This window comes from Phragmites australis, chromosome 6, assembly GCF_958298935.1.
Source record: "Phragmites australis chromosome 6, lpPhrAust1.1, whole genome shotgun sequence".
NCBI lineage: Eukaryota > Viridiplantae > Streptophyta > Magnoliopsida > Poales > Poaceae > Phragmites > Phragmites australis.
The window spans coordinates 13,796,401-13,816,464 of NC_084926.1; the positions used below are offsets into that span (position 1 = coordinate 13,796,401).

Below are 20,064 nucleotides of genomic sequence, written 5' to 3' on the forward strand. Positions count from 1 at the left end.
ATATTTTTATTTGAAGTCATTTAGATGCCCAAATAAATATCTAAAGTTTCGAATAACAAGGGTTAAAAGGATAAAATATACCATTGCTATCAGCAATGATGTATATGTGAGATGGTAAGAAAACTACACACGAGACTATAGGTAACATGTTTGATGCTCACAAACTATAATTGCGTGTATTTTAAGTGAAAAAATCAGGTGACTTGCGTGACGACATGGCATGGGTCACGTTACTAGTGACGACGTGGGTTGAGTGCAAAAATATATTTTATATTTTTTCTACATCTAAAATCCTATTTTTTAATATAGTGTCATGCATAGACAGACATTAAAAAAAACTCATATATGATATATCATAAGATACAGACAAACATTAATAAAAACTGCCTATGAAATATAAGACATATATAGACATTAATAAAAATCATATGTGATATGTCATAAGACACAAACTGATATTAAAAAACATCTATATACAGTTATGTTACTCGTCTAAAATAAATTCGATATCACGTACACCTTTACACGAACTAAAATCAAATCCGCATGTGATAAGATTTCACAACCGATACTAAGTTCTCATTTAGTGTACTGCTAGCTACATGCTATCAGAAAGGGCCTATATATAGGCTATATGTAGCCATATATAGGCTCTGTTCTACACAAGCCATGGCTCGCTAAGCGCCGGGCGTAATCATGACGATCGAACAAAATCTGTCCGTGGGGCAAGGGTCATCTGCAGTACTATATGATGTAGTAGCATTCACTTACATGTAAATCCTACATGTTAATGATAGCGTAGTACTGCATAGGATCTCACTCCCTGCCTGTCTGCATGAGAGAATCGATCGACCCTTTCCAGAGACAGCAGAGAAGTATCAACACTAGCTAGTACCACCGTGTGTCTTACGTTTCCTTCTTCTCGGCCTGCTCTCGCTGCCAAGGACAAAACGATCAATCGATCGGCGCGTCTGCATGAGATGCTCCAGATAAGCCCTCCTTGGTTTCCTCTCCTCTCACATCGCCGCTGCATGCACTCTTGACGTATGCGTGCGCTGGTACGCTCGCAGCCCGCCTTTCGGCTCCCATGCAGGCGGAAAAGCTTCCCCCGCGCGCCCGGCCGAGAGGTGACAACACGAGCCATGCATGCATTCACACCAGCGCATGCACGGGTGAATGGAATCGATGCTTCATGCATGGATGGCTGATGGATCGGCGTCGGCCCGCTGGTGGATTCGGCGCATATGGAACGATCGCCCACGCGGCAACCGAGGAGGATTTTTACACCCCAGAGCGCAAAGGTTAGCTAGCTAGCTAGAAAAGTCGTCTGGGCACGTAGCTGTGTGCTATTGGTAGCTCCGACTGGCGAGCCGTGCCATGCATGTTACGATACGCTACTACAGAAGGAGGGCTCCAAGTGTGAGTGGCAGCAGATGCAAATCCAACGCTGCCACGGCTTTTCTAGAGCGGGGGAAAGATCGTGCGTGCGCGCCAAATTTTATTCCGAAGAATTAACGATTCTACGAACTGAGAACACAAAATTATTCATCCTGGAGGCTGCCGTCGGGGGAGTGATCCGGTTCGAGTCCCGACGCTGCCTCCCGGGGCGCTCGTATTGCGACTGTATGAGTGTGAGTCTGAATTCTGAAAATATATATATATATATATATATATATAGAGAGAGAGAGAGTTTATTTTTGACTTCCAATCCATTGAAAAACCTTAGGGATGGACGAGTGGAGCACCGATACATATCTGTAGATTCATATTAGTATAATTTAATTAACTAATTAATTATTTTGATTTAATTAAAATGATTAATTAATTGATTAAGTGGAACTAAAATAGATTTATGATCTATCATCATCCCTAGAAACCCTAGTCAATAGCTAGGAGTTTTTGCTAGGAGTTGCTCCCATTAATATTACGCGTAGCATGCATGTGTGTCGGCCGGTTTGTCTGTTGGACGACTAATTGTCCGTTGGGACAGAGTAATGTTCAGTTATGAGCTACGTACCGCTGTAGCTATTGTGTTTTTATGGCCTGGTCGGGACATATGCTACACCCCGAGCTATAAGTTGGCCTCTTTCGTACCAAAAACATTCGCATTGACGCCGGAAATTCGAGGCACGAACATGCTTCAAGCGTGCCAATTAATACGGCGATCGGTCGAGCTTGCTTCGAGCTCCCAAGCCTCCAATAACCAGCAAACTCGTCAGAACGCACCACCAATTTGCCACAAAGAAAGTACCGTGGCACTGCAGCAGTAGCACTAATAGAGACAGAGCCAATGCATGCGCGTACGCCCCCCCCCCCCCCTGGTTCAGTCTGTGCGGGGTGCGGGAAGGAAGCGAATTGAGTCCGTGAGGAGGAGGCCGCCCCGGGCTGGCTACGACGCTCGGCTCGGTTCGGTCGACGACCCCTCGGCCCTCACACTTATTAGGGCCCATCGACATGGGACTACGGGATCAAGAACACGCTGGGCCAGCGAGCCAATTGTTTTTTCTTCCCACAGCCAAGAAGTGGTTTCTTCCCTTATTTGCCACTCTAGTCTCACAATTATCAACTCAGATGATATCTTATTATATCTCACATTTCATTAACATAAGCGATATCATAATCAAACGATCAATCATCAATTTATTCCTGGGCCATCACGGCGCTGCGTAGGACACGTTGGGCCTGGGATGGTCCCCGACCGGATGGTGTCGTTGGGCCATCAACGGTTCGCCTGGCACTGAGTCACCAAAACAAGCACGAAAGGGCAACCTACGTTGATCCAGAGAAGAAACCCTGATTAGGGATGACAACGGAAACAAAACCTTTGAGTAGGAGCTACACAAATTTATGCCCGCAAGTTAATTCCTAAACCGCATCCGCATTTATTATCGGCCATAGGTAAAATATAACACCTACGCTCATCACTTACAGGCACCATGTACCCACAGGCACACCTGTATACCTGCAAGCAACATAAGAGACACCTCGTAGTGAAAAAAGGGTCATTATGAGCTCGTACATCTCTGGTAGTCGCCTCCTTCATATTGTGCTCGTAAAAACTAGAGCAGTAAAAAATCGAAGGCCAGCTATAAGATAAAAACAAAACAGTGTAGAAGTATTTAGGCACATAAGTATCTGAGCACACATGTCTGGCGCTGAGAATGGGTACATGGGTAAAGCAGGTGCAGGTAAGTTTTTTTTATGCCTACTTTTGTATATCCGTTGAATTTAGATACAAACAAGTAACCTGAACCATAGGCAAATAATACAACTTAAATCTGACTCTTAGGCAAATAATGCAACTTAAATCCGACCCATAGACAAATAATGCAACCTAAATCTGCACGTATTAAGGTTTTTACCCGCAGTTACGTGAGTAATTTGTGCCCATTGCCATCATCACTACCTCTGATTGCGTAAAGGGAAAACACAATCCTGTATACCGAATTACCGATTCCCAAAAAACTTACACTTGCACTACACAAGCTACAGTGATTTCTTGCAAAATTCACAAGACAAACTAGGTTCCGGATCGATCATACAGGCGGCGGGGGCAGGTCCAGCAGGAGCCAGAGCCCGACGCAGCCGTCGGAGTCCAGGTTCTCCTGGATGGCCAGGAAGTGCAGGCCGCCGCAGGCCTTCTTCGCCGCCTCCCAGGCCTCCGCCTCCTGCGTCGCCGCGGGGCTTTTCTGGTAGCCGGAGTAGATGTACCTCGTCGAGATCCCCGCCGAGAGGATCAGGCTCGCCCTGCCGGTGTCCACCTCCATCGCGCATATCTCCAGACCGTTCATCCAGGCTGTAAGGACCAGAAAACCACAATGATGTCTGAGCCATCGGTCATAGTTCTTCAAAAGTTAGTGCATGTGTAATTCGTCGACATTGTTCTAGTAAGTTTACAACAGCCATCTCGAATGTACTTGTCCAAATACAGATACATGGTTTACCACATACCAGTGATACCACTCATTGGTTCATTGTGAGGTGTAATTACTTGTCCAAAAGCAAGTAACATGGCTTTATCTGATTGTCATTTCTTTGCCATAAAAGCTACTCCTGGTACTACAAATATTCTACAAAGATACACATGTGAGATCATGAAATATGTCATACCGAGAGTTACCTAGGACTACTACGATTAGTTCTCATATTGATTCCTGATATCAAGTTACCCCATAGCATAATTCCTCTAGATAGGGCCAAATAACCGACTGATGTATAACTACTTCAGGAGACCGAGCTTTTTTTTAAACAGTGGGACCCATTTCTACGGTCTTCATTGGAGGTAGGGTCGTGCGAGGCCGGGGGCCTCGAACCCCCAACCGGCTTGGTCCCTCCCTGGGACTTTGCCACCGTGAGCCCGTTCGCAGGAGACTGAGCTTCTCATTGAACACAGAGAACATTTTCACTACATAATCTGAAGCCATACCCCTTATGTTTTTGAAATAGTATGGCTCCTATGTATCAGCAATTCAGCATCGATCATGAAGATATTCCATTACCAGAACATAGGCATTTCGAGCGCGTTGCCAGGTTCAGAGTTCAGACAGATCATTAAGTTCAGTACGCCAACCCAACAAATTTGTTTGTCGTCCTCCTAACCAGAATCTAGTATTTGCTTTGCCCAAATATTGTAATGATCAATAAACCTACACAACAATTTTCCATCCTCCTGACCAGAATCAAGCATTGGCACTGGCAAAAAGATTCAGTGGAAACTTACCAGCAAGAGGCTTGGCACGCGAAGATTCCACGGCGACTCCAGGGATTAGCGTGCTGTCGTCAAGCTCAAACCCCAGCAGATCCAAATCGAGCCCCGCGCCGAACGCATACCTCCTCTCCAATGACTCCACCTCCCCCCTCACAGCTGCAGAAGAACAAGAAGCACGCAACGATCAAACCCAATCAGCTTGCTCGATGTTCTCAAGAGCTTAATCTTACTACAGATGCAGAAGCAGGCACTTGACCAGAGAAGGGGAGCTGGACGAACGCCCACTTGTCGCCGAAGAGGTTCTCGGGGAGCGTGGTGGGGAATGGGTTGTCGAGCGCGAGCAGCGGCCTGGTGCCGGGCTGGAACCCCGGGTGGCGGCTGTACACGGCCTCGTACCGCTCTTCCAGCCACAGCAGCAGCGACACGCACCGCCGGCTCGGCACGGCCTTCACGCCCAGCTCGCCGCAGGCGCGGGTGATGATGGTCTGCATCTGGGACCGGAAGAAGCGGACGCGGTCCGGGAGCGGCACGCCGAGCGCGTCGGAGACGGAGGCGAGTGCGTCGCGGAGCGTGACGCTGTTGATGGAGGTGTTGGGGAAGTAGCGCGTGAACTGGAGTGAGAGCGTGGCGTCGCAGACCACGAGCTCCCACACCTTCTTGCCGCGCGCGTCCAGGATGGGCCGCGAGCAGAAGTCCAGCTCCCACTCCCGGATCGCCTCCGGGTCCGCGTCGGGGTCCAGGTAGCACACCTCCGCCTGCGGGTCCACCTCCTCCTCGTCGTCTTCATTACCGGGGTCCACATCTTCGTCGGCGGTTTCCGCGGCGGAGGCGGCGGTGGAGCTCTCGGAGGAGATCGACCGGCACCGGCACGGCCGCGACGATGGGCTGGCCGGAACAATCATGCGGCGTGCGTGTGGGAGTGGTCGCGCGGAGAGATAGACCGAGCTGGGTCTCCCTGGAGGGTTAGGGAGGGGGAGACTCCGGCGCAGGGCCAGGCCGTGGCCGGCGACGATGGCAGTGGCGGTTGTCATGTCGCGCGCGCGCCCACGGCCACACGCAGAAGCTAACGTTGCTGGTGGCGTCGCGGCGTGAGCCAGTTCACCCACCAAGCAGTGTGATCTTTCAGTTCCATCTTCGGCCGTGGGCCGGTCCAAGCCCACGAAGAAGCCCATCAAATTGGGAGAACAGGATAGGAACAAAAACTAGAGGGTGGAAGACGACGGCTTCTGGAGTCCATAGAAAGAGAGGAGAGGGGAGGTGGTGGGCAGCAGCAAGAATGGCGTGCTCCACCAGTCTCTGCTTCTCGGCGTCGTTTGCTCCTCCTGCCGCTTGTTCTTCCTCCTCCTCCCCCTTCCTCGCCATCGGGCTTGTGTCCTCGGCTCCGCCCGTGTCCAGGTGCGCACTGGTTTGTTGGTACCCCCATTGATTCGGTATCGCTCTTCTTGGGTTCTTACCCAATTCATTTCTCCAAAGCCCAAAGTAAGGTGCTCCATGATGTCGCAGGTTCTTTTTTCTTCTAGTAACTTGCGGATGCTGTCTTAGAAAACAGGAGTAACTTGTGGATGCTGTTCCTGTCGCTAGCCACAAAAGAAAATCATTTGGTGTTAGTTTTTTATTCTCTGCAGTTTGATGAATTTACTTTGAACTGTTATACATATTGAAGAATATTTAGTTGGAACTCTACATTTTGATGTATCTGGTTGCCATCTCTACCCTATGTGCTAGAGTAGCTACAAGCTCAAAACCAATTCTTCAGTTATAAATTTTCAATTTTGTACAATGGTTAAACAATTCAAACTCTCCATTTGGGTTAGCAAGCGATCAGGAAACCAGTACCTCTAAATTATACCAGTTGGTTTGGCTTAAAGTACTAACGGCTATATTCTTGATGTGGTTTAGTGTAATATCAATAGTACTTGCATTTACTTATCTGATCTCTCAGTTATATGTCTTTCCTTTCGTAGATGGACAATCCAATACAAGCAATCGGGACATACATCATATCGGAGAAGCCACGTGCAAAGTTTCCTGGCTTTTGCCAGTGCAGATGTATGCATCAGGCTTTTGAGTAGTCCATTTATTTTTGGGGGTTGGAGTGTGCTCAGGGTTGGTAGGTCTATGCGTTACTAGTACAGATAACGTTTACTGAACTTCACTTTATGTAATTTTGATCTTTTTAATTAAGCTCAAGGTTTAGTTTGGCTTAGGCCTACAACCCAAGCAGGATACCATATTGCCTTTGAACTCTAGACTCTATGCATTACTCTAACCTAGATCCTGGAGAAGAGAAAGTTATTCGGCTTTCTTTAGTACATTTTGCTGCGTCCTTATTCTGTGTATATTTTTGCTTGCTCCCTAAAATGTTTTTTATCCAATTGAATCAGGCACCACAAAGCAAAAGAAGTTCAGGTTATAACGTGGTAATGGTTGATCCGCTGGAAGCTAAGCGCCTAGCTGCTAAACAAATGCAAGAAATTCGGGCCACAGAAAAGCTGAAGGTGCATTATTGTTGTATCGGAGTGTATCATTATGTATACTTTCATTAAATAAATCAATCATATCTGCTAAAGGAAGGAATCTTCATGATAATGAAAATATCTCTCTTTTCTTTACACCAATAGTTGGCCATGAAATGTGGAGTAACGTTCTTTCTTATAACTGGAAACACAACTAGGCTCTCCCTGTTGATATTGTCCTGCAATTCCCCAATTCCTGATATACTTCTTTGTGTGGGCCAAAACATGATGGCATGTTGTGCAGTTGAGGCATCTAACCTAATTGCAAAATGATACACAACATGATATACCTAGTGGACTGTCCACTGCAGTACTGTTCACATGGACATGAGTTATAAGAGAGGTGATGAAAATCCTTATGCGATACGAGATATATATGTGTTTATTATTTTCCAAAGATAGTAGTTCCACTTTTTGTAAACAAATAGTCATTTCATCGTATGATACTGTTAATTAGTCTCTGTTTGTCCTGGAAAGCCGGTCTGCTGGGTCACCCTCTTAATCTCACAATCAATTTATATTCCTTTACTAATGTTTTATTGTGTTTTGTTACTCTTCAAATTTTAATCTAATCATTGTGGTTTTTGCAGAGACGCCGTCAAGCAGAAGCCATTAACGGCGCATTGGCAATGATAGGACTGACTGTTGGATTGATAGTGGAAGGTCAGACAGGAAAGGGTATCTTGGGGCAGGTACTTAAGTTGAATGTAGGAGGAATTCAGTTCATAGACAAAAATTCATTATAACCAGCAACTTGATTACTGCTTGAATTATGTTATAATGGATAACTGTGATATCTGATGTTAAACACCTTAATTACTTAGAAACTAGGATGTTAAACAGTTCTACACCACTAATATGTTTTTTTAACGAAATACACTAATAATATCTGATCTTGTGCTTATCCATTCCTGCAGCTAGCTGGATATCTGGTGGCTATTTCTAGTTTATTTGGCCAATAGAGGACCATGATTGGAGATTTCTTTTTCACGTTCCTTGGCCAGGAGAGTTCTTGCCTGAATCTTATTTGCTGCATCCACCCAATTTCTTGGGTTAATCCTAGCTGGCTGTGCAATAACACTCACGATTTGTATGCAATCGTTAGCATGGGCTGAACATTGATACACAGGGTAACAGATTCATTCTATGTACCCACAACAATTTCTGATGATGCTATTTAGCAGCTGCTAAAAAAGCAGTTCTATCCATACTTCATGTAACGCGAAAGATTTAAGTCATCGAGAATTCTTTTTCTTCACCCCCCCCCCCCCCCCGCCCAAACCATGGAGCTTGTAGTGGAGAGATAGCTTGGAATTGAAACGTTCTGTCCATTGTGAAACATCGCTTGTTCAGCACCAAACAAATCTTGCTATTGGACACTGAAGTATTGTTGGATTCATTGTTGCAAGGCATTTGCTAACGTGTTCAATTGATATCTTTAGAAAAAAATCTAAATTACTTCTCTAAACTATTCCTAGTATACGGATAACCTTTCAAACTTTAAAATCATTTATTTAACCTACTCGAATTTTAAATACCAGATCGTATAACTTCTAGAGTGGTTTTTTTTTATGGTCTTGATGATGTGACGGTGGTTTCACTTTGGTGACAACCCACAATATTATTTTCGCTGATATGGTAGTGCACACATAGCAAGCAGTTCCACATGTTAATAATTTTCTTGTTCACCTCTCCATTGTCGGTCTCTCTGCCTTCCCTCGCGCTAGCCTGTCACGCCCCAAAAATGCTAATTTTGTAATTAAACATGTATAATTATTATCGCATGTGCTTACATGTGTCACGGTCTGACCGTCAGCACACAGAGACTTGGGTTGAATAGATCGATCACTTTCTTTTGCTCCCTCTCCCTCATGTGCACACTCTCTCACACCCTCTCCCTCATTCCCCCCACTCCCAACCGGCCAAGAGAGTTGGTGGAGAGGAGGAGCAAGGAGGGGAGTCCAAGGAGGAGGTCTCCGGCAAGCTCCTCCACCGAAGGTGGTTTTCCCTGCCGAGCTCAAGCTCCTTGGCAACGTCTTCTTCCTCCTCAAGCCGTCCACCACCTCCCCGACGGTGATTTCGAGCTCTGACCATTCCCCAACCTCCATGACCAGACCATGGGCTTACTAGGACGTGGTGAGCACCCTAGACCCCCTCCCATTCCTTCCCTATGGCTAAATTGATCGGATTTGAGCTCATCAAACTCAACAATGGCCTCCATCGCCATTAGAGGCAATAGCTGAGTTTCGGTCGTTTTTGGCGTGTGCTTGTTATCCTACGCGGTAGGTCCAAAATCCTCACCCAAAAGCTACCGGAATCATCGCCAGTGATCTCACCAAGTGCTCCAGGCCGAGCAAAGCAGTCTGACTGCATTTTCTAGCAATCTAACCGTCATTCCAAGGGTCGGACCGCCCCCAAGGGCCGGTCTGCATTCCGGTGGTCTGATCCCATTTTCCCACAGTCTGACCACCACTCCTTGCAGTCTGACCGCCCCTATTGGCGGTTTGACCGCAGTCAACTCAGATAGTACCGTTTCAGCGTAGTTCACTGTTTACTAAAACTTGTAAAATTCATAATAAATTATCCGTAGCTCCAAAACTTATGAAACCAATTTTTTGGTTTCATAATACCCTAATATACCTATTAAAAATATCCCCAACCATGAAATAATTAATTAAATTTCTGAGATAAATTAATTAGGTTGAGGCTTTATTAATTTGCCATTAATTCTTTACAAGTCCAAAAATTGTGAAACCAATTTTGCTAGTCTTATTATGACTTGTTCTAGTTTGGAAAAATATTTTCATGCATTATAAATCATATTTTATGGTATGTTGTCACATACATATTGTAGCATGCATTAGTGCACTTCATTCATGCTCATCATTGTATGTGTTCTTCTTTAGTGAACGAAGAACCGGAGCGTGGCACGATCATGATTAAAGGCGACGCCAACCTTTCGGAGTTCTGTGAGTGTTGTGCGGGAGCATCGGGCAACACCAGAGCAGTAAGGCAAGCATCTAAGCATATTGCACCATTTGAATTGAAGTATGGAGTCTAAATTTAATAAGATATGTTCTATGTATGTTTGCATGTGTAGCGAGTCAATGTAGGGTTTATGTATGTAGAATCTATGTTGATTGCATTACCTCTACCTTGAGTTGTTGAATATCCACATCATTGTAGCCTTTGCGATATTGTTGATGTCTAATTTACAAGGTTATTCAAAATACTTAGCGATGCATAAGTCACTGGTAGAAGTCGAATGGTGGAGTGTTTCATCGCTCGCGAGCTATAGATTTCATTATATTTCACTATGATAATATTGATGATGTTGGTTGGGTGAGTTGTGAGGATGAGACGAGATATGGACGGTGTTAGAGGTATCTTCTACCCTGGAGGAGTTCCTCAGGTTAGTTCGAGAGAGGAGCCTAGGCACCATAAACCGCTTTGCGTCATTTAAACACTGTATGTCGGTGCCATTGGCTTTAGCACTTTCTACTTACTACATATCGTATTATAGGAACGACAAGCCGAAGACCTTTGTAGCTATGACCTTTTAGCGTGCGAGTTGATGGTGTGAGCGGGTGGGCCTGTAGGGGTATCCAGTTTGCTCGGGAGTAATTCTGGATGACCCCCGCACTATCAGTGTATGAGTAAATGGTTGGGGTTTATTGGGAAAGGTTGACTACCCATTGCATAGGCCTGTGTGGGCATGTGAGCCGTATGGCCCTCAAGTTGTGTAGGTAAAGGAGTACTCCCTGCAGGGTGTAAAAATAATTCGAATTGTCGCGTTCTCGGTCATGAGCATGCTTCTATCCATCCGCATCGGTCATAGAGTTATGTGTAGGATGATGGTATTGATGGTCTGTTGGGAAATGTTGATGTTGGTTATTGACGTATTCATATGTTTCTATTTACATTTATGTGCAAGTTGTTGGTTACAGGGTATGTTGGTTAAGCGTAGGTGCTCACATATACATGTCTAGGTTGTTTAAGCATATTAATGTACTTAAGCTTGTGGTATTTTTCTTGCTAATGACTCAATACATGATTATTGGAGTCGGGTTATTTATATGTACCCTATATAGATTAAGTATTGCGAGTACCTTCGTACTCATCTGCTCTATATGTTTTGCAAGTGAGCAAGAGGCGGTGTTTGACTACTTCACGTCTGTTGAGGGTGGCGGGTATGAGTAGACAACTGCTCGGTGGTCGCGTTTTTGGGGTGAAGGCTAAGGGCATATGGCTTCACCCACCTTTTGTGGTCTATAACTTTTGCTTCCGTTGCGTAGTTCTCTTTTAGCTAGGAGTTGATCAGTTTTAATTTCCTTCTAAATCTCTTTTGCTGTAAATTGTTGAACTTATTAATGTTTAAGAACTTGTAATATAATTTAATTACTCGATCTTTATTAAGTTTGGTTGTGATTGTTTATGTTGAAAAGGCATGTGCTCTGATCTTAGGTATAAAACACGTACCAAGACTATTGAGATGATATTCTGTTTAATCGTTGAAGTCATAATTATATAAATGATCGACTTAGTGATTAACTAGAATATTATTTGAACGGTTCCTCACGTAGCCTCTCTCTCTCCTACCAGGCAGAATGACTCAGGCCATATGAGATGAGCTCCGTCAGTGTCCAAGCTAACTGGGTTCCAAAACGCGTGCGAGAGAGATAACGTGATAGCCACGTGACAAAAAAAAAAAACAGGTGAGACGTGGTAGCTACGTCATCAAAACCACTGTTGCAAATCACTCTAGGGGTTATACGATCTGTTATTTAAATTTCGGGGGTTAAATAAACATTTAAAGTTTAGGGATTATCTGGACACTAGAAATAGTTTAGATGAGTAATTTAGACTTTTTTTTTTCATATTTTTATATTCAACGGTTTGAATATTTTCTATAAAACACCGTTCTCATGAAAATACTGGATCTTTGAGGAACTTTACCTTTCATGTTTCATCAGCCGATTTAAAAATCTCAAAGAGTACCGATCAGATCTCTCAAGACCCTGAGAAAAACTCTCACGTGCCTTTATTTCACAGTAAATGATATTTACTGTAAGGTTAAAGCACGTAGGATCGTGTTTTTTTTTTTTTTGCTTTTTCACCGGTGTAAGATAACTACATTGATTGCTGCTAAAATATAATGGCACTTCGCTATAATACTCTCCAAATTTTGTTGGCAACTTGGCATTCAAATAAAAATCATTCATCGTACTTAACTACTTATCTTGACTGAGGCAAGTCCAAGTGCAAAAGGGCAACGAGGTCCTCTTTCCCCACCTAACTTAGAATTCCGAAAAAGCCCCTGACTCGTCAACTCTTTAGTCTTTCCGCCTGAAATTACACTTCCCTGCCCTCCGGCCGCGGCTCAAACTTAAAACCCTAGAACCGCTTCTCGCCTCGCTCACGCGGACCAAATCTCGAATCTCCCGAAGCGAACACGCCCGCGAAGGCAGGTACGCTTCAGATTCCCCATTGCTTCTAGTTCGTCGCCCGGCGCTTCTCGATTCCCTTCTCCTATTGAGCCTTAAATCGAGAAAAATTCAGGTTTTTCGTGGAGCTCAGCTTATGGCGCTGAACCGTGGATTCGATTTGTGAGCGTTTTGTTGATTTTTTCCAACTCTTGCAGGGTTGCGTTCATGGCTCGCGTCTACGTGGGGAACCTGGATCCGCGCGTGACGGCGCGGGAGATCGAGGACGAGTTCCGCACGTTCGGGGTTCTGAGGAGGTGAGATGCTGGTACCTTTTGCTCGGAAGTGCTACGCTTTTGTCCTTTTTCTTTTTGATGGCGGAAGTGCTAACATTGCAGTAGTGCGCTTGTCCCCGACTTGCCTATTGAACTATTAATAGGTCTTTGTGCGATTGCTTGTACGTTTGCACGCCTTTTAAACATGTTAATTTACTTGTGGTTTTGGGTGTATCATAGATTTTTAAACATGTTAATTTACTTGTGGTTTTGGGTGTATCATAGATTTGCACTTAGCCAGCAAGTGGTAGAATGGTAGGCAGTAGTCCACTTATTGTTAATGTGATATGATATTGTATAGAAATCAGTAGGGCTATCGTGGTGCAGTGATTCAACACCAATGCATTTGCATATGTGGTGGTTAGTTTGTTGATAGTCAGGTTTTAGTAGAGAGCTGAGACCGTTTCTCGATGAACCTGGGGTTTTTTATGTAATGCAAGTCTGCTGTTTGAGGAATACTGGAATCGAAGTTACTAAGTCCTAGATCGCGCCGGGGGGGGGGGGGGGGGGGGGCTTGGGCTTTTGGGTGATAAGTTGGCAAGCGTAGCTTCAACTTATGAAAACATATGGGCTTGACCTTATCTAGTTAGCCTTGATTATTGCGCTCTTTTGGGTAGTATCAAGCTTAAGTCAACTTCCAGGTCAAGCTTAAAATCTTCGTTTTATGTGCTACCTGCTTTCTCGTCATCAAAACCACTGTTTTTTTGAAAAGGCTTGTCATTTTCCTCTTTTAAGGAACGATAGGACTTCTTTTGAAAGATGTACCTTTTTGCACATTTATGATTTACTCTAGTGCACTTGCATTTGTACAGTTTATTTGTTATGCTGCATGTTAATGGAAGTAATATTGTAGAAGGTACTAGGTGAACATGAAGAGTAAGAAACAAATAGTGAGAGATATAGGGGCAGAATGAAGTTAAGTTATGATAATAATGCAAAAGGTGGAATCATGCCAGTAATTTTTAAGTGCATCTGACATAACAATTATATTCTTAAGTGCATCCAACATATCAATTCTATCTCCTGACCTGGCTTATATGGCTACGAGTTATAACTAGAAGTGTACCACAATTGATTTAAGAATAGATTATACTTTCATACTTAACTCTAAATATCGTTTTCTCAACTTCATTTATTTCTTATCTGTTGGTTGAAAAGATTCTATCTCATTCTTTACTCTGTCAGAGTGTCAATGTAGATATATGTGCTTATATTAGTAGTCAAAGTTTGAAAGTTTGACTGTGCCCTGCCAAACGACACAAATGAATTGCAACATGCGCACTGTATATAGATCTGGTAACTCTGGTTGAATGTATCAGGCTGTGTTTCTTGCATTTGCAAGCCAAATGGCTGTTTGTCTCTTGGTTACTGTTAATTAAGATGACACTAACTTTTTTATAAGAAAATATTATTTTCATTCCTTGATATCAAGTAAAGTATTGACCCTCATATAGTATGGTTTATTAGATGTTTTCTGTACATGTGATGATTTGATGCATTCACTTGGACTGATTTGTTTTTCCGATGCAGTGTATGGGTTGCTAGAAAACCACCAGGATTTGCCTTCATTGACTTTGATGACCGCAGGGATGCACGAGATGCAATTCGTGAATTGGATGGTAATACACGGATGCTTGTTTGTTACTTTCTGTCGTACAGACCTTGCTTATTGCTGATTTGCTGTGTATCTTTCTCACGAGTGGTTTGTTTTAATCCAGATAGTCTCGTTATTAATAATATTTCCCTGTTCAATTATTTTTAATTGAACCGTTTTTATAATTCCTCACTTCTTCCTTGTAGTATACAATAAAACTTAAACTTCAAGATAATAAAGAAGCTGCTTGAGATTAACTTCAATCATCTCTCTGCAAATATGCAATCGTTTGTTGCCACAATAGCTGTGTCTCCAATAAAATGGTAGCTTTAGCTTACACAAGGTCATGGTGTGACAAAAATATTGACAACACCTTATTTCATTGGTTTTCATTGATCCTACACACTCCAACTAGTGCACTTGTCTAGACATTCTTACGGCTAGTAGGTGAACATTTTTTTGCGGATGCCTTGGGCCTTGCTTTGTCTTACAGCTACCAAGTGTTTATGAGTAAATTCGGGCCATATCGTTCAATATACATGTTGGATGGTCTCATATGTATTTCCTGTTTTTACGGCCTTCTGACAAATTAGTTATTGTTCATGACACTGGAAAAAAATGTCTTCGGCAGGAAACCAACAAAAGCGAGTTCCTTGTTTTGATACCTGGCAGTTGCAGTGTTACCAGGTAGTAGGAATTAACCAATGTACAGTGTACAATATGTAATATTGATAACAAGTAACACTTGTAGCATAACTGGGATGGTGAAGATCTTGGCGCTGCTCTACGTTGTTGCTCCATGTATTTACTGACATTGTTGCAAGTGCTGCTCATGTTCATGTCTTGAAAAATACAACTGGAAGACTTTAGTAGAAAACTTTTAAAAAAAAAACTGCTAAGTTCTTTTTAAACTGCTAATCTACTCAGATCTTTTTCATTTCCGTTAGTGATTGAACCGAGTTTTGCACTTTAGCTATTGTGGTATTCATATATTTCAACAATTTGTGTATTTGTGCTTATATTTATCTTGTTGATTTGTGTCTGATAGGTAAGAATGGATGGAGAGTTGAGCTGTCCACCAAAGCTGGCAGTGGCCGTGGCCGAGATCGTAATGGAGGTTCTGATATGAAGTGCTATGAGTGTGGCGAATCTGGTCACTTTGCACGTGAATGTCGCTTACGGATTGGTTCTGGAGGCCTGGGTAGTGGAAGGCGCCGCAGCCGAAGTCCTAGACATCGTAGTCGTAGCCGGAGTCGTAGCCACAGCCCAAGATATCGGAGGAGCCCAAGCTATGGCAGAAGGTAATAGCACCAATCCACCACGCATTCAATGCCAGATCCAATTTTCCAATAGCTTTTAACAAGGGCTATTTAGGAGAACACCAGCTAGAAAACCTAAAACATCTATTTGAGAACAGAACCAAATTTCTAACTCATCAATCTTAAAACGGAGGGAGTTACAAATAATAGCTTCAAATGCGCTTTGTGTAGAGATCGTACAAGGTTTATCTGGACATCTCCAGATTCTTGTTTGATGATCAGCCTAGTTGCTGCCACATTTTCCCTTTTTCCAGTTTGCTTGGTGATTCTACTAGCCCCTTATACCCACTAATATTTTAAAAAGATATATAGTGGGAGAAACCAAAATGGCATTTGAATAAGCATGAAGAATGAAGACTACAAAAGTGTATATGTAGGGATATTATTCGATTTAATATCTAAATGTGCCCGACTGAATTGTTCGCTTAATGGTATATATCAACTTTCATACCCATCAATGCATTCTGATTCAAGTTCTTTATCTTGCGTTGGTACTAGATGATCCAGCCCATCTTTATTTCCCCCAGCATTCTGTTATGAGTTACAACTTCATTAGCATTGTGAAGCTAACATAATATGTGAGAACTTTTGAGAGACTTTTTAGTTAAAATAAAATACTGGCCGATATGTCTTCTTGCCATGCTAGCAGACTTTTCACTGAGCTGTTTGTGTTTATTTCTTCTAAAAGAAACCTTGTCTGTTTCAGGAGCTACAGTCCACGGGATCGTTCTCCAAGGAGGCGAAGTTACAGCAGGTCGCCCCCTCGTGCACGAAGCTACAGCAGGTCGCCACCGCCGCCTCCTGCACGAAACAACAGCAGGTCGCCACCGCCCCCTCGTGCACGAAGCTACAGCAGGTCGCCACCGCCGCCTCCTGCACGAAACAACAGCAGGTCGCCGCCTCCAGCTCGAGACCAAAGCAGGTCACCGCCACCACCTCCTGCCCGGAGTTATAGCAGGTCCCCAGGACAGCAGCCCCAGCGTGAGGAGTCCCCATATGCCAATAACGCCTGAGATTCTTAGTTCACAACGCGGGGAATGTAAGGGGTGCCCAGCATGTTTTTCTTATGCACTTTGGTACAACTTCTGTAATTCTCTAGGATTCAGTTTTTCGTTTGCATTTGCCTGTGTTCCCTGATACAATTGTGGAGGCTGGAGCCTAGCGTTTCCGTTGTGATTTTTGACTGGATGTGACTTCTCCAATCCATGTTGCGCCTCTTGCCAAAGGGTTTGCTACCTCATGTGAGATTTGTACGATTTGATTGCTTCGAATCTGAACAAAGTGCTTACCTCGCCTGATGGTGCGTTATGTACTTATGTTTACAGCTGAAGCTAAGCAGTTGGTTTGTGATTCCAGAGGGTCGCTCCCGTATGATTGCCAAGTAGCGGCCGGGAGAAGCGGTTTGTGGAACATGTTACTGCTTCCGGCACATATAGTGCTAGCTAGCGATGGCTGCACTGGATCATGGACGCGACGCGATTCCCGTGTGGCCGTGTATGAGCTAGGAGCCTAGGAGTAACAAGCAGTTCTTCCAGTCACGGGTGGCGCGCAGGACAGGGCTAGGCCGTAGCCTTCTCCAATCCATGTTGCGCCTCTTGCCAAAGGTTTTGCTGCATTTGGATTTCGGACGTCCTCTCGTGTCGTCCATTCAAAATACACGGATATAGATACCGATAGTCTCAATCATAAATACATATTGATATAGATTAAATATATAACAAGTCAGATACAGTCAATATTAGTCACAAATATTTATTTTGATATTAAGTAAAAGCAACAATCATATATAATGCATATGTATAATTATTCGATCATTCTACATATCCAAAACTTAACTATATTAAAGATCTAATAATCAAATCAGTAATATATTTTTATGGAAAGAAATATGTTATAGTAAAATCAGAGAAGTTATGAGTGTAAATGAAAAAAAATATCAACTAACCTTATAGATCTCACCAAGAACTATAATTTTATATAAAGATTATCTCCATTCAACTCCGTATGAAAAAGTTATAAACTTTGAAAGAAAAACTCGGATAATCTTCGGATATATCCGATTTTATTCTCAGATATACGATATCTGACATATAGGTAGCTTCTAACATCCAAATCCGATACAAGTATCCAAATCCAATCCGATATTCAAGATTTTTTTCCGATATACGAGATACAACTAACATCTAAACCGGTTTGGGTGACAAAGAAAAATCCCACCCGTCTTCACCCCTACTCGCGGCTAAAGCAAGACGGCGAGGTCCCTTCGTCGGAGCAGCTGCTCCGCAGTTCACAGTTTCAGTTCACGTGTTCTGACGTTCAATTCAGTTATGAGCTTCTCTAGTACATCAACAACCGCAGCCAAAACATACTCGGAAGCTGCACTTCTGCTAGTGCATAGTCTCCCTGAGACCCAATGCTGCACCGTGGCACCGATGCATGAACGCCTTAGTGCAAGTTGCAGATGCACTCATAAAGCCAAAAAAAAAAACACCTCTACTTGGTAATGTACAAGGCTGGATTACACAGACAACGATGAGTACATGGGTTCCGTGCGACTGCGGCTGAGTTCGTGCATCGAACTGCTGTACAATTATTATTCATGCTACATGGAGCACGCACCGCCACTGCGTGATTTTGCGTCGCGCTGCAAGCAAGGGAAGGCGCCAAAATTATGGCGGGAGGCGCCGACGTCCCCATCAGAACGACGGCACGACGCCGTCCGACGCTGCGGGCACCGAGGCCGCCGAAGAGTACGCCCCCTCGTGCTCCAGCGCGTCGTCCTCGGCATCTGCGGAGCAGCGCTTGGCGAAACGGCCCTTGATGCGCGGCCGCGCCTCGGCGTACGCCTTGCGGGACGCGTACCGGATGGTCTTATCGAACCGCCGGTTCTTGCGCTTCTCACGGTACCGCATCAGACGCGCCTCCCTCTCCTCCCCCCTGCTCGCCACCATCGGCACCGCCGGCGCGGCCGGACCGCCAGCCGCCAGTGCGTCCGGCACCACCGCCACCTCCGAGGACGACACCTGTAAGCAATGAAAGGTGTCTACATTATCACCACGTCCACCTAAAGAAAGCTATTTTCTTTTTGAGGAATCTCAAAGAAACCATTTCGTTGTTCCCGCTGAGGAGTGAGGATACAGGAAGGATGGCAGTAAGGTTTACACTGTGGTTCATGGAGTGTTCGGGGTAGAAGAAACCGCCGCCGGCGAGGTCCATCTCAGGCAGCGCGACGGGTACCCCGATGGCTTCGATGCCGTCCATGGACCGGGCGAATTCAAGGTCGACGCCGAGATACGCGTCTGAATCCGCAAAGAATGCGTCGGCGGCGGCGGCGCTGTCCTCGTGGCTGTTGTCGGGCTCGGGGAGGAGCCACGAGGCCGCCTCGGCCTCGTTGCTTCCGTCGTCGTCCGCCGCATCCTCCTTAACCCCAGCTGCGGCCGCCGCGGCGAAGGCCGGGGACGGGAAGGGCTGGGGCGCGTCGGCGAGCGCGCCGAAGAAGGGCGCGACGGGGACACGCTCGTGGCGCCGCGCGAGCGGGTTGGCGGAGTGGATGTCGGCGTCGCAGGCCGCGCAGAGCGCGGCGGCGTCGGCGCGGCACGTGACGGCGGCCGGCGCGTGCTCGCAGACCTCGCAGAGCCAGACGCGCGCGTGGCGCGAGCCGGCCCCGTGCGCGCGCGCGTCGCACCCGGGGCACAGGAACGCGCCGTCCGCGCGGCAGTGCAGCCGCGCCGGCTCCGCGGCGCACGCGTCGCAGGGCCGCGCGCCTACCACGCCCCAGTACCCCGGAGCCGGTTTCTGCTCCGCCGTGTCCATGCTTCGGTTGCGGGCTCTCGTCTTTCCTCGCGAGTGAGCGCTGCGGCTGGTCCGCGGGTGTGGTAAATTTTGGGGTGTTCTGCGCCGGAAATGGTTGGTTTTTGGGCGTTCGGTGCTTGCGCGGGAGCCGGGGGTCGTTTTGAGGGGTCGGATGGCACGTGGAGGGGCTCGCGGCCACGAGACGGGCGGCCAGTGGACCGGCGTCCTGTCGCTGTCCCGTGGGGCCACGGCTCGGGTCGCTCCTTTGTTCGTTTGTCCGACGACGCTAGCAACTCGAGTTGCTGCTAATCATCTCTGGAAAAAGACTCTTATGACTGAACGGCAACGTATGATGCATTTCATCGCATCTGATCACG

General features: G+C 45.4%; 4 protein-coding genes across 7 annotated transcripts; 2 read left to right on the forward strand and 2 right to left on the reverse strand.

Moving 5' to 3' along the window:
- Positions 1-3,263: 3,263 nt before the first annotated feature.
- LOC133921788 (protein TAB2 homolog, chloroplastic) lies at positions 3,264-5,895 on the reverse strand. Its single transcript, XM_062366815.1, has 3 exons — positions 4,965-5,895; positions 4,721-4,864; positions 3,264-3,796 (listed from the first exon to the last, which is right to left on the reverse strand). The coding sequence occupies exons 1-3, from the start codon at positions 5,878-5,880 to the stop codon at positions 3,537-3,539; spliced, it is 1,320 nt and encodes a 439-aa protein (XP_062222799.1). The 5' UTR covers positions 5,881-5,895; the 3' UTR covers positions 3,264-3,536.
- A 21-nt stretch (positions 5,896-5,916) lies between these two features.
- LOC133921793 (uncharacterized) lies at positions 5,917-8,432 on the forward strand. The gene is made up of 5 exons (XM_062366821.1): positions 5,917-6,103; positions 6,673-6,757; positions 7,093-7,206; positions 7,815-7,916; positions 8,142-8,432. Exons 1-5 carry the CDS (start codon positions 5,985-5,987, stop codon positions 8,184-8,186), a joined length of 465 nt encoding a protein of 154 aa, XP_062222805.1. The 5' UTR covers positions 5,917-5,984; the 3' UTR covers positions 8,187-8,432.
- A 4,099-nt stretch (positions 8,433-12,531) lies between these two features.
- On the forward strand, positions 12,532-17,130 carry LOC133921792 (serine/arginine-rich splicing factor RSZ23-like). Of its 4 annotated transcripts, none has more exons than XM_062366819.1 (6): positions 12,532-12,692; positions 12,866-12,964; positions 14,513-14,601; positions 15,625-15,877; positions 16,602-16,717; positions 16,760-17,130. In XM_062366819.1, the coding sequence occupies exons 2-6, from the start codon at positions 12,876-12,878 to the stop codon at positions 16,906-16,908; spliced, it is 696 nt and encodes a 231-aa protein (XP_062222803.1). In that variant the 5' UTR covers positions 12,532-12,692; positions 12,866-12,875; the 3' UTR covers positions 16,909-17,130. The 4 variants fall into 4 exon arrangements, with proteins under 4 accessions (XP_062222803.1, XP_062222802.1, XP_062222800.1 ...); XM_062366818.1 differs by having other exon boundaries at positions 16,602-16,679; positions 16,716-17,130; XM_062366816.1 differs by having other exon boundaries at positions 16,602-17,130.
- Positions 17,131-18,392: 1,262 nt separating this feature from the next.
- On the reverse strand, positions 18,393-19,835 carry LOC133921794 (zinc finger protein CONSTANS-LIKE 4-like). Its single transcript, XM_062366822.1, has 2 exons — positions 19,058-19,835; positions 18,393-18,918 (listed from the first exon to the last, which is right to left on the reverse strand). The coding sequence occupies exons 1-2, from the start codon at positions 19,706-19,708 to the stop codon at positions 18,592-18,594; spliced, it is 978 nt and encodes a 325-aa protein (XP_062222806.1). The 5' UTR covers positions 19,709-19,835; the 3' UTR covers positions 18,393-18,591.
- Positions 19,836-20,064: the final 229 nt, after the last annotated feature.